The sequence below is a fragment of the Acanthopagrus latus genome, chromosome 20 (genome assembly GCF_904848185.1).
Source record: "Acanthopagrus latus isolate v.2019 chromosome 20, fAcaLat1.1, whole genome shotgun sequence".
Classification (NCBI taxonomy): domain Eukaryota; kingdom Metazoa; phylum Chordata; class Actinopteri; order Spariformes; family Sparidae; genus Acanthopagrus; species Acanthopagrus latus.
The window spans coordinates 3,925,848-3,939,029 of record NC_051058.1 but is presented as its reverse complement, the minus strand read 5'-3'; the positions used below and the strand labels follow the sequence as shown (position 1 = coordinate 3,939,029).

The 13,182-nt window shown below is 40.9% G+C and overlaps 1 protein-coding gene across 1 annotated transcript in view; it reads left to right on the top strand.

Annotated features, from left to right (window-relative positions):
• myo15b (myosin XVB) overlaps positions 1-7,616 on the top strand; it is a 42,445-nt gene extending 34,829 nt beyond the window's left edge. The window contains exons 51-66 of the mRNA XM_037082583.1: positions 60-171; positions 303-597; positions 703-766; positions 1,499-1,571; positions 1,868-1,941; positions 2,058-2,134; positions 3,773-3,903; positions 4,030-4,124; positions 4,203-4,280; positions 4,379-4,475; positions 5,063-5,211; positions 5,398-5,528; positions 5,842-5,975; positions 6,072-6,205; positions 6,745-6,885; positions 7,469-7,616. Coding sequence (XP_036938478.1) covers positions 60-171; positions 303-597; positions 703-766; positions 1,499-1,571; positions 1,868-1,941; positions 2,058-2,134; positions 3,773-3,903; positions 4,030-4,124; positions 4,203-4,280; positions 4,379-4,475; positions 5,063-5,211; positions 5,398-5,528; positions 5,842-5,975; positions 6,072-6,205; positions 6,745-6,885; positions 7,469-7,555 — 1,872 coding nt within the window. The 3' untranslated portion in view covers positions 7,556-7,616. The remainder of the gene's footprint in view (positions 1-59; positions 172-302; positions 598-702; positions 767-1,498; positions 1,572-1,867; positions 1,942-2,057; positions 2,135-3,772; positions 3,904-4,029; positions 4,125-4,202; positions 4,281-4,378; positions 4,476-5,062; positions 5,212-5,397; positions 5,529-5,841; positions 5,976-6,071; positions 6,206-6,744; positions 6,886-7,468) is intronic.
• The last annotated feature ends 5,566 nt before the right edge of the window (positions 7,617-13,182 follow it).

The window sequence follows — 13,182 nt, the reverse complement described above, 5'->3', positions numbered from 1 at the left end:
TAGCACCTTCGGCCATGTGAACCCACACCCTTACAGACTACTTTCTCCCTGCTCTACAGGAGTCAGGCCATGTGGTTGCCCTGAAGAGTTTCATGACGGATGACAAATGTCTGCTCAGCTTCAACAAGGGGGACATCATTAAACTGCAACCGATGGACGGTCTCCAGCCAGGTGAAGTTATTATAAGGATTCCACATATAACTGTGTACTATTTTAGGCTAAGCTTTGCCCTATTTTAATTGTTTAATGCATAACATCATCTTCGTCCCATCAGTAACACTTCTGTGTCTGTGTTCCACCAGGCTGGCTTTTTGGCTCCATGGGAGGACGCTCGGGTCTTTTCCCAGAAGATGTCACCCAACCATCTGCGGCCCCGGACTACCACTCTCTCCACCTTGATCGAAGAGATGAGCGGAGGAAAAGCATGAGGGCAGCGAAAGCCGGCAGTTCAAATGCAGGTCCCAACAGCAGACGGATGGTCAACAACGATTCAGAGCGGCCCAGCAGAGAGGTCTCCGTGGCAGGATCAGTCCAGGGCTCGGTCGAAGATAAGGAGATCCACTCAGCCATTACTGAATTTGCCACCAAGTACTTTAGGTATGACAGAAGAACAATAACTATTGTTTATCATGTTTCAGATGGTTTGGGTTTCATATTACACATCATGGCTTATTTTGTCCCACCATCGTTTGTTTGATAAAGAGTGGCGACAAAAGGGCTGCCAGCAAATGGAAGGAATCTTTCAGAGGCGGTTCAACACACATGGGTGAGCCAATACAACCCCCCTAACATCACATCTAAGCACTGTATCATAGGTAACTGGACTTGTTTCAGTTTCTTGAAAACGTTTCACTTCTCATCCAAGAGGCTTCTTTAGTTCTAACTAACTGAGGCTGATTTTGCAGGTTTTAAACTCTGTGTGGGAGTGTCCTTAACGAGTTGTCAAGAACACATGTGAACTCTGAGTTTTACTGTTGTTAGGGCCACTTGTGGGTTGTTGATCCAAGGACGGCCAACTCCTCAGGTCAAGACTCTGCTGTCCACTTACATCTGAAGGATGAGAAGTCCAGTTGCCTACAATACAGCACGTAGAATTACCATGACCTGGATGATTAAGAACCTTCATCAACAGTCCTACAACAGTCAAGCTGAACACCTAAACAAAACAAAAAAATTGAATTGGATTGTTATACTGGAACAGAGCTTGATTCTACTATCAAAACAGGAAAAAACAACATTTTATAAGATTGTATATTAGCTACACTGCCCTTGAATAAGTCGAGGTCAGAGTTCATCCAGAAGGCATCGAAATACCTGTGACAGTGTCTAATGTCATTAGTTGAGATCAAAGTGAACTGCCATGACACCAGATGACTGAAACATCCTGTTTAAATGTGTAATTTGTTCTCATGTCCACATTGTTGTAGAAATCACAATGTCAATGAGACTTTCTAAATGAATATGATGTGACTGATTGCATTGCGTTGTTTTCATTCAGGTCCCCATAAAGGAGTCTCTCATTCTCTACAATGATCCTGAAATCAATGATTTATCTGTCAAGTGCTTCACGAGTGAGTGCACCCACAATTGATTTTTGGATTATTCTTATTTTTCTTACATTTACATTTACATTTAGGGCACTTTAAACATAAGCACCATTGAGTGTCTTACTACAAAATTACTACTCATTTTTTATAAACTGATCAATGTACAACTGATTAAGTTGTAAAGTTAAAATTAGAATAGTTTGTAGCTAAAGTCGGTGACCAGATGACACAACTCTACAATACATCATTCTATAATAACACACACTGAGACCACTGTCACTCTGCTCCTCTACCATCCTTCCATGGATTTATCTCAACAGACGTGTTGCAGTTCATGGGTGACGCACCACTGAAGAATATGACCCAGTCAGACTGCCTGAGCCAAATCTTACTGGTCAGTGCTCTAGCAAACAGTTTATCTATTGGACTGCGTTACTATAGCTTTATATTTCGGTCTGTGTGTGTCTCTGAGTTTGATGGATTTAAAGATAATGTCTCTGTTCTGTTCAGTTGGGGAAGGAAAAGGAGCTGCTGAGAGATGAAATCTACTGCCAAGTCATCAAGCAAACCACCAACAACGCAACCAAGTGAGTGTGTGTTATTTATTGGAGGTTTTTGGTAACAGTTTCAATATATGTTATTACTGAGAAGCAAATGCTGTTGTTAAGATTGATATACTCAGTTCATTGATAAATTAGATTAGGTTAGAATTAAGTCATACATAAATTGTCTTAGGTTCCCTCTGCTAATATTTTACTTTGGAAAAATCAGCATTGTTTTCAGTAACAGCAGGCAGTTGTCTTCAGTGAACAAAGCTTTGATAAACCCAGCACAGAGATCGAAACACACACTAGAAACTATCTTGCTGTGGGATAACACCAGCTGCAATACGAAATCAGTGTGTATGGTGCAATGGAACACATGACATGAGTGAGGTGAGTTCTGTGAAACTGTGTCAGATATATTAACTATATGAAAGCCTCCGTGCATGGCTAACTTTTAACCTTTGTTTGCATTAGAATGTATTTGTGTTTTGCTGGCAATGAATGACATGTGAAAAGTATAAATACACCACGCCAATCACCAGTTTTTCCAAAGTCACTTCACTAGCTGATGTGTGTCATTGCACCGTACACACAGATTTGGCCTGCTGGTGTGATCCAATAGCAAGATGGTCCTTAGTTTTACCTAATGTCTTAGAGTCGACGGGAGTGATTGAAACAGGGATTCACTGATCGGTGACTTGAATAATGAGTGGACAATGGCTTATTTCCTACTTCCCAGGTACAAGTGGACCACATACGACTTCAAAATTGACTTTCATTCTGATCTCAACTACACGCTGATTAAGTTACTTGACTGTGTGTCACACAGTTGTGATGCCATCGTGCTGAAAACAATCTGCCCACAGACAGATGGACAGACAGACAGATATATAAACCTGACAAATTACTCAAAACTGCCTCTTGGGTAGTGCCTGCTACAAAGGTCGTCTCCATGACCACATTTTGGTCTTCCCCGACCTCCTCCCTGTGCAGACTTTTCACTCTTCATTCAACTTCGCCTGACTTCCTCCTTTGCAGCCATAATAATTACTGAGGCCGCCAGAGGTCGCAGACTAACAACAAACCTTAATACACTTTCATCTGTAAGGTTAATTTTTTGATCAGGATGGGCAGGGATAACTAAACTATATTGCAGGGTTGTGTTACTGTTTGTAGTTGTGCTTTAGCTTTCCATCATTGTTATGTTATTGTGCTTCACTGAGTGGTGCTTAATGCTCCAGTAATTATTTAAGTTGGAAGCCACTGCTACAGAGAGGACTCAAGCCAGAGCTCTGAATGAAACACCTATATCCAGAATTCTGCTGCTGGAAAGAGGATAAAAGCACAGCAATACTGTTGCACAATTGTTACAGATGTTTGATTCCACAATTCAAAAAAGAGTCGACACTCAATTTCTACCAACCTTAACCTCTAACTTTATTCCATCAATTAAAAAAAAAAAATCACAGTGATTCAGATCACAGATTTTTTGCATAAGGAGTAAACGAGTAGATGCACTGATGGATCCACAATCTACAGAACATACACAGTAAAATACAGGCAAAAGCAGCAGCAGGCGGGTTTATGAACCAGAATTTTAAAAGACCTTAAGCGGCTCCTAAACTTCCCCTGATGTCCCACAGTAATTTTGTTCTGATCGGTTGTGGGTGTTCTCCACAGTTCCAGCTGCACCAACGGCTGGCGGCTGCTCACCGTGGTGACTGGGTTCTTCCCCTGCTCTGGAACACTACAACCCTACGTCACACGTCATCTCCAAGACATCTCTCAGGACACTGGACAGCCGTACCAAGGTAGAAGAAACACAATACAACTTAGACACACTATCAGTGTTAAAATGTCAGCTCCATATGAATATATTATGAACGTATTAGCTCTTGGACTGAGCACACTATGTACTGTAACCTCTGTGTCGTCAGAGCTGGCTGAGATGTGCCAGGTTAACCTTCAGCGATCTCTCAGTTGTGGCGGTCGCCGTAACATCCCCTCAGACATGGAGATGGAGGCCATTCTGGTAAGTGGACCCACGCACTCAAACAACTAAAACAGGTTTTACCGCTGATCTCATTTTGACTGTTTTGGCTTTCTGCAGGCTGACAAAACTCCGCGACGTGTTCCCATCCAGCTGCCAGGAGGAGTGGATTTCCCCATGAAAATCGGCAGCTTCACTGTAAGATGTATTGACACCTCCTTCTTCATGGACAAAACCAGCAGTCTTTTTGTTTGTTATCAAGATCTTCTATGGTTATACTTTTTATCTTCCTCTAGATGGCAGCAGATGTGATAACAGAGTTCTGTAAAGGCATGGGCGTCACAACCCTCGAAGAAATCAAAGAGTTCATCGTCGACGCCAACTACATTCAAGGTAAATCACACAGTTACTGTTTCTAAATTATATAGGAAGCACACTGAGACTCATACACCATTAATGTATAATATATTATATGCCAAACTCTGACATTCAGCATAATGCTAGCTCTGATGGTCCGGTGCTTACAAGAAGAACAATGGTGGACGTTGTTGAATGAACCTCCACTTCATGTAAGAAAGAGGCCAACATCTGATTGGCTTGCTGAATCCCATATTGTCTGACCCAGGCAGCCCACACAAAACTGATAGGGTCGTCTTATTTAACAGCTTTGTGGGTTTGGAGGCAAATTTTATGTATTTATTTGTCTGAAGCCTTTTCACCAGTTAGACTTAAAGGCAGATTCCATTTATTGATTACTTGATATATCAATGTTCTCCAGCCTGAAAATAAAACGTTTCCTTTTATTATTATTATTGCCCACTATATATTTGTAATTAATTACTTATTTTTTGTGTGAATGGACCCTTTAATGAAATGGAAGATTACCGATTAGGGAAGCCCTTATATATCACACTACATGGAAGTCGTGTTTAGTGACAGATGAGTTTCATGCACTCCCTCCTGTGCTCCTCCTCTGCCAGATGGGACGGTGCGTCCCCTCCATGCCGAGGAGTATCTGTTCGACTTCCTGCAGGATGATGGCTCCGTCTTCTTCTCCCTGAGGAGACTGTTGTGGAGGAGCCCTCTGTCCTTCATCAGCGACCTCTATGTGGAGTTCCACTACCAGCAGGTAAGAGCGTCACGAACAACAGTTTGTTTCTAACCACTAGTTTGCTTTCCATCTCACTGTTACCTGTATTGTCTGTCTGTGTGTGTGTGTGTGTGTGTGTGTGTGTGTGTGTGTGTGTGTGTGTGTGTGTGTGTGTGTGTGTGTGTGTGTGTGTGTGTGTGTGTGTGTGTGTGTGTGTGTGTGTAGCTCCTGGGTGACTATCTGAGTGGGCAGCTGATGCTTCCTCCTGCTGCAGGTGGTTCCCCTTCAGTCCAGCAGATCGCAGAGCTGACGGCCCTGCAGCATGTGGCTCGGGGACTGAAGCACCAGCCCTCGATGTGAGTCGCACACACTGACACTCACAATAATGCATCATGGATCAAGGCAAGCAAATAAATCCAACACGAGCATCTCACTCAAATATAGAATACTCAAAGGCTTCAGTGACTGCTGAGATAGTCTCAGACTATCAAACTTGCAAACAGCATCGTCTTAAATCCCTCCCTCACTTTCAGAATGTATTAACGACATCACTAGGTTTGCTCTCTTCTATCCTTATCCATATTGCCTCTTGAGTCAGTTCACTGATTGCAAGAGTAACAACTCAATCAAAATGTATGCATGTGTTCACTGACGCAATTTCTCTTCAAGGCTTGAGATCATGGAGTACCTGCCCCCACAGGACGGGGTCAGAGCTAAGGCTGAAGAGATTCTGTCCTTCTGCCAGGGACAAGTAGCGGCCATGCATTCCCTCAACCCTCAGGACGCTAAAAAGCAATTCATTGGTGGGTAGCCTCTCCTCTCCTCTCCTCTCCTCTCCTCTCCTCTTCTCTCCTCTCCTCTCCTCTCCTCGATAACCGTCTGACTCTGCTGTCTTTCAGAGTTTCAGACCACCCTGCCGCTGTTCAGCTCCAACATATTCTTGGCCCAGAAGGTGAGCCAGCGAGGCTGTCCCTCCCCGTGCACGATTGGCGTCGGTCAGGAGGGTGTACTGTTCCTTCACCCTAAAACACAGGTAACTGCTTTAATCTCACTCACTGAGCAGACTGTGAGCAGCCAGATTGGATTACAATGACTATGGTAGGGATACTGCTTGTTTTATTTGTCCATGAATCATCTAATCCAAGTGTCAGTGGGTACTTGTTAAAAAAATCTTAAAAGTTTTTGTAAGTTCAAGACCTCAATTATAAATATCAGACATACATTTTTTTCACCTTGTACTGCCGTGTTTATTTGCATTATTTTAATTCATGCCCGATGACAGCTACTTTTGTCTTTTTTCTTATCCCGTCCATTTGAAGTTTTCAGGGATATTAGTCTGTTTTCTTGTGCAAACTCCATCTTTGTCAGGTTGGCAAAGCTTCAGTGTGTAGAAGACTTTAGCCTGTGTGTGAACCCAATTGTCTTTGCTTACACTAAGAACCTTCCAGCTGCTGGTAAACATCTCTGATGGATAAAACAAGTGCATTCCACTTATGTCCAACACGCAGCTGTCAGTAATAAGACCAGTATCAGCTGGCTGGTGACATCTGGTGACCTGTGTTTCTTCCACAGGAGCGAGTGTTTGTGATTCCTCTCGCCGAAGTGCAGTCCATGCGTACAGTCGGCCCCAAAAAACAAGGCAAAGTGCCAGCTGTGGACATCAGTTATGGCAATCCAGCCCGTCCCAAAAAGATCACCATTCATCTCAAAGAGGTAACAACGGTTGCAACTATACGTTCACTTTTTTTGTAGTGCTGATGGGAAAAGGCTGTTTCTTACAGCCTGGGTCTTATTTGGACTCTGGATTATCATCTATAGATTCACAATGTGAAGTAGTGGAAACGAGGCTGAGGCATGAGACAAACATATAATGGGGTGATTGAGTTAAGCAGTAATCAATCAGTATTGTATATATTTTTCATTGTAGTTCATGTGAATAAATACCCACTAGATTCTGGTACTAATTTCCATTACGCTGTCATTCAAATGGGATATTTTACAACAACAGAGTCCACGATGAGCAGCGAACAATACATTAATAATTAAATAAGAGCGCGTTTCATCATGCCAGATAAACAGTATGCCCATCATCCTTTTGAGAGATGACTGACACACTGTCTCATATCAGAGTGTTTGTTCTTTTTACTGGTACACTGACATGTCCTCAATGAATTTTCGATTTTGGCTCTGACTAATTCACTTAAATCTAGGAAGCACTTCAAATATAAACTGTTTGTAATCATCTCTTTTAAATGTGTGTGTTTATGTCTGATTTAATCTGTTCATGTCTCCTTAGGCTAAGGAATTGTGCCACATCCTTGCTCTGATAATGGAAGAGTTGGTCCGACCACCAGTCAACAGCTCCATTTCAAGTAGACAGTAGCCTGTAGACAGATGGAAAAAAGATGCGCACACAAGCACGCACACACACACACACACACACACGCGCACACACACACACACACGCACACACGCACACACACTCACATATCTGAGAGCTGTTTTCTTGAACAGACTTTTGTGTATACCTTTTCTGTTTTTTCTTCGTAATTTATCTTTTGTCATTGTAACTTGATAGTGTGTCAGTGATTTATGGTTGAATGGAAACATGAATATGTACACACAATCCCTCACCCTCTCTCCAGTGTTATGTAATTTGCGAGTAAGCGATAATGACAGATGTTTTGCTCTGATTATAAAACACAAATGAATGCAGCAGTAAGGATCAGAGTAATTCACCAGTTATTGTATGAATGAATCAGCTCTTCAATATGTTTCCTATTGTGCATTAAAATTCCATCACACTGTTGTTGAAATGTAAAGTTTGATGATCATTATTGAAAATTGATGTTGTAATAATTTCACGCCATCTAAGTGAACAGTTTATAAGAATTAAAGTAATATGTTGATTAATGCAATGTCATGAGTCTATCTTTTCATTTCTTGTAAGAAGGTTTCTTCTACCATTGTGAAGTATTTCCAGAAATAGATTATAAACTTTGTCATATGAATGAATCTCAACTACATAAGCAGGACAAAGCTTTTCTAGTTTTTGTGCTACTGCCCCCTGAAGTGGTTCAGGGCACAGCCATAAATGGACAATCGCAGCCAGTGGACATTCCACCAGGGAATTTTTTTTTAAACACAAATCAGTTAACGACTGACTTTCTGTGGAGTGGGAAGAAACTTAGATTAAACATTCACATGCCCTTCACTTAGCCCAATGGTGACACTGTCACAGAAAAGAATGAATACTAACTCAATCTTGGGGTTTTCAAAGTCTGCGCTCCCCCTCAGATAAAACTGAGACCGCCATTTTTTTCATTTGTCTCATTTCCATTGTTGTCTCTTAAAGGGTAACTCCACCAACTTTACACATTAAAGTGTTTTTCGTTTGTTACAGGTCTTGGAGGAGTAGTACTGCATATGTGAAAAAGTAGTGTAAAGCATTTTGTGACTCCAGAGGAAGCTGCATGTAATCTGATAAATTGCTTCCAGTGATGTCACCCAGTGGCACATTCTGGGTGATGCAGGTGCAAGTGTTTGAAAAAGAAGATGACGCAATTAAATAGATGATGATCTTTTTGATTATTTGTTTTAAGATGTCCGTAATGAGTCCAACAGTATTATGTGCAATACTACAATGCTTCAAGTTGATTATACTGAAAATAATAACATATTTTCCACTAATAAAAAATTTACCTGTGTTATTCCACATATGCAGCCCCATATTTCACTCTCCCAAAAAGAGAAATCATATTAAAGGCTCACTTTGAGGAACAGCCCTCTTGGGAAAGTTGGAGAGCAGGCTCAGCCAGATCTGACAGCTATTGATTTATACACTGAGTGAAATTACCCTTTGGAGGCAACATGAGCTCAGTTTCTACTGACGCAGAGCAGACTGCAGGGATGCAGCCTGAAGGTCAGAGACGGGCCTGTGGTTGTGTTTGTGTGTGTGGTCAAGACTCCGGCAATCCGAATCAAGTACAACACCACGTATAGACCAACTCGTGTCTTTATTATCGAGTTGTGTACTAATGATTCATTGTTTACCCCTTAAAAAAGTAAGTGATGAAGAATCACATATTATTCATTGTTCGCTTAAACCAATAGAAAAAGTTAAATGTTGCATTGCATTTTAAATATTGCATCAAATGAAAATAAAAATGTTCAGAGATTTTTCATAAACTCCATAGTTGTTCTTATGAATGGCTTGTACAGTCATTTCCATACTATATTCTTTGTAACAATGTTGCAAACATGTGAAATGATGTACTAACCATCAACAAAGACATCAATACAGCTTGTATAACCTCTATAAAGTGTTTCTTGTTAGGAAGTAGTGCCAAAACTGAAACAAACAAAACTGATGAGACTATTTTTGAGTGTCAGTGTGTAATGAAGGAACTACTTCTTGGTGAACAACAGCCCAGCACAGTGATTTCCTGAAGTCTTCTCATCAGTCGGGTTGCCAGGTTTGATACCATCATGCCTGTACAGAATCCAAAAGCTGTAGTCAACAACCATATCCGTTAACCCAGAAGACACTCTAAAACCAAAAACTGACATTTTTACTGTGTCTGTGTGTGTGTGTTACTACTACTGCTCACGTGATATGGTAGTAATGACTACTGTGTAGGGTTAGGGTTAGTTACTGTTATGTATATTCATGTAATAAAGAAGTGATGAATGCTGAGTGCTCTTGCAATCATTTTTTTTTTTACATTTTTTTTTTTTTTTTTTTTTTTTAACGAATTGAAAAGCGTTGCCTGAACCAACCTGGGGACTTCTACCTTTCTCTCTCTGGCTTTCCATTTTGCAATGAGCTCTCTCTGAACTTGAGCCACATGCTGCACCTTGCAACAGTCCCAGCACTCAGACTTTTAAGTTACAGTTTACATTGTATTGTTTAACGCAGGTTTTAGTCTCATACATTTTAACTAGCTGCCAAAGTTATGAAGCTGGTTAAAAAGTGATTCTGCCAGTCTATTGTATATTACCTAATGTTCTTTGCCTTTCCTTTCTAAAGCAGAAAAATAAGAAATATAATACTGCAAACTACTACATTACAATCAAGATTATATTTACATAACTAGAAGTATTTTTTAGTTGTTTGTTTAGTTGTTGAGTAGTTTAATTTCACAGCGCAACTGATTCAAAATGCTCATTATGAGCAGTTCAACTGTTTTCCTCACAAATGTAATTCATCACTCCAATTGCAATGAAATCAAGTTAATTAGGAGATGTCCTGGTAATGTTTCCGTTCTGGCTTCCTTCTGCTGACGCATTCATGTGAAATGGGACAAAAAGGTCAAACAGGAAATAGGGTTCAGTTCACTATCACTAAGCCGTCGGATAACTTATAACATACTGAACGTCAAACTGTCATTACCTGATTTCTGGATACTTTGCTCGTGTTTATAAATGCAGTGTTCTGTGCGCTGTACAGTTTTAACTCCGCTGCAAATCACATAAATAACACGAGCTACAGTTACTGTAGCTACCCACCACTTCATACTTTGTCACAGTTTCTAACTATGAACACTTGTAATAGTTGTAGTTATAGCTATCGTATTAACACTTTAGCACCTTTTAATTTATTGTTGTGATAGCTATCATGACTCAATATTCCAATGACTTTGAGTGTCACTGCTCCACAGTGGAAATTGGAGGTTTCCTATTTCAAAATAGAACCATAAACAGTCTTAGAAAACATTGCTTCGCCCACTATGCCTTTGGCCAATCAAAGGACAGAGTACTCTGGCAACGTCCAATCACAACACACCATTCCTTCTTCCAGGCGGAACGCTCCCCAACATGGCTGCTGCGGTACAGTAAATGCCCAGAATCACATTTTTATCCCAGAGAAAACACAATTTTACAAGGATATCAACAACGACCTGGAATTTACGAGAGGTGAGTCAGCACGCTAATGCTGTAAATCAGCGGGCCGTGTCGTTATTGCGAATATTGCAACAGTGTAAGTCTAGTTAGGTCGAAGCGTTTGTTAGCATCTGCCTTTGACATGAAGGGACGGGAACGTTAGCCGCGATGCCAACCATTCAGTACGGAGAGGGCGATAACGTGAACTTCGATTGAAACTCGTTTACGCTGAATGTTGTAAGCGCTGTTACATCCCACTCGTAACGAACATGGCCTGTGGTATATTGTCAATTTATGGATACACTTTTAGCACCAGGCTGCCCTAGCTGTCATGTTCAACCTTTGAGGGGACGTTGTGCTTTTCCCACTGTGGTCCACCCAAATAATCACTTTGGCTAATTAGCAGGCAGTGTGTGAGCAGTTTTAATGTATGTTATTATTATTATTATTGTTATTTGAAATAATTGTATTTAAGTATCTTCTTGTGATGCTGTCTTGCTGTATGGTTAAGACCGACTCCTAAACATAAATACAATTTAAACACAATGTTTTAAAAACCATGTACGCCAGCTAGCATCTGTGCATACCTGTGTTGACTTTGAAAGTCACATTTCAAATGTATGGTTCTATCTAACGTGAGCTACGTTGTGTCACCCGTCCGACGTCAGCTAGTCATGTAAAATAAAATGCACTAGTGTCGGCAGACTGTCAGCAGCAGTTACCCAGTGTTATTGTAAGGTCCAGGCGACGTATAGAACGGCAACACAAATCCACTGAACGGTCTTGAGCTTGGCTGATGAGGATTAGCTCCCTAAACATACACTAGTAGTAGTCCTATTTGGGAGTGTATCACACCCACACGGTAGGTGATCTCAACTGGCCCGGTAATTCGCTGCCAGATCTGGAAACACCTGCTTTGCCAACGCACTGCTGAGAGTGATTATTCCAGGTAAAGCAAGAGTTTAAGAGTTTAGCAGAGGATAATGAGCATTCTCAACAGAAACCACTGCCAGGAGTAGACTCAGGAGATTTTGTGAGTGACAAACACAAGACTGCAAATGTGGAAGTTAATTCCTGGTAAACAGTGGGCATGTTATTGAAGTTGACTTTTTTAAAACCTTGTTAGGACCTATAATAAGTCTTCTTGGTTTCAATCTTGGTCCATCAGTCTTATTTTGTAGTCAGTGCACCCTTTCACCCGTCAGTCTGTCCGGCTCTGTTCTCCTCTGTTTGGCTGAGCACTGTCAACTCTTTGCCAATGGAGACTGCTGACTCTGGAGTTCACTGGGCTTTTTGTGCCAGAGGAAGCTGCTTATGTGGTCAGAGTGAGTGGAGAGCCTGGTGTCAGTAGATTCAGGGCCTTGGTCTGCTTTTCAATAGAGCTATTATGCTAACATCTGGGTGCTCACTGTGTAGCCCCAACATCACGCAACGTGACAGCATTGAAGTTAACTTTAAAGCAGCTTGAGCTGATGTATTATTAGTAAAGCTTAACAATCACAATGATTATTTTACAACAGAGCTGCAACACTTGATCTATTGGTTATCAACAATTAATTAATTCCCAGCGATTTTGATAATTTGTTAACAAGTTTGGGTCATTTTTTTTTTTCAATTAAGAAAAAAAAGGCAAAATTGTCTCATTCCAGCTTCTTAAATGTGAAGATTTTCTGGTATTCTTCCTCAGCTGTAGCAGTGAACTGAATATCTTGGACAAAACAAGACATTTGAGTACATCATTGTGGGCTTTTGAAAACATAGGATGACATTTTTCACAATTTTCTGACATTTTATAACTCAGATAGCTAATTTAATCAAGTTAATTAAGTTAATTAAGTTAATCTGTTAATCAAGATATCATCAACAGATTAATCAACACAAGTTAATTGTTTACTGCTATCCTATCCTATCTAAAAACCAATGGATTCAATAAAACTGGCCCACATTGCATTGTGGTACTGCAGTGTCGATCAATGTTGGTATCACTCCTGTATGACTTGATTTTAATTGCAAATTGTCATTCCCCACAGCGCTCTACGTGGATGTTATTGGGAGGATCCCTGTGCCACACCTGAGTAACAATTAATCCTCCAGGCAAAACCCCCCTATCCTATTGGTCCCTGCCAC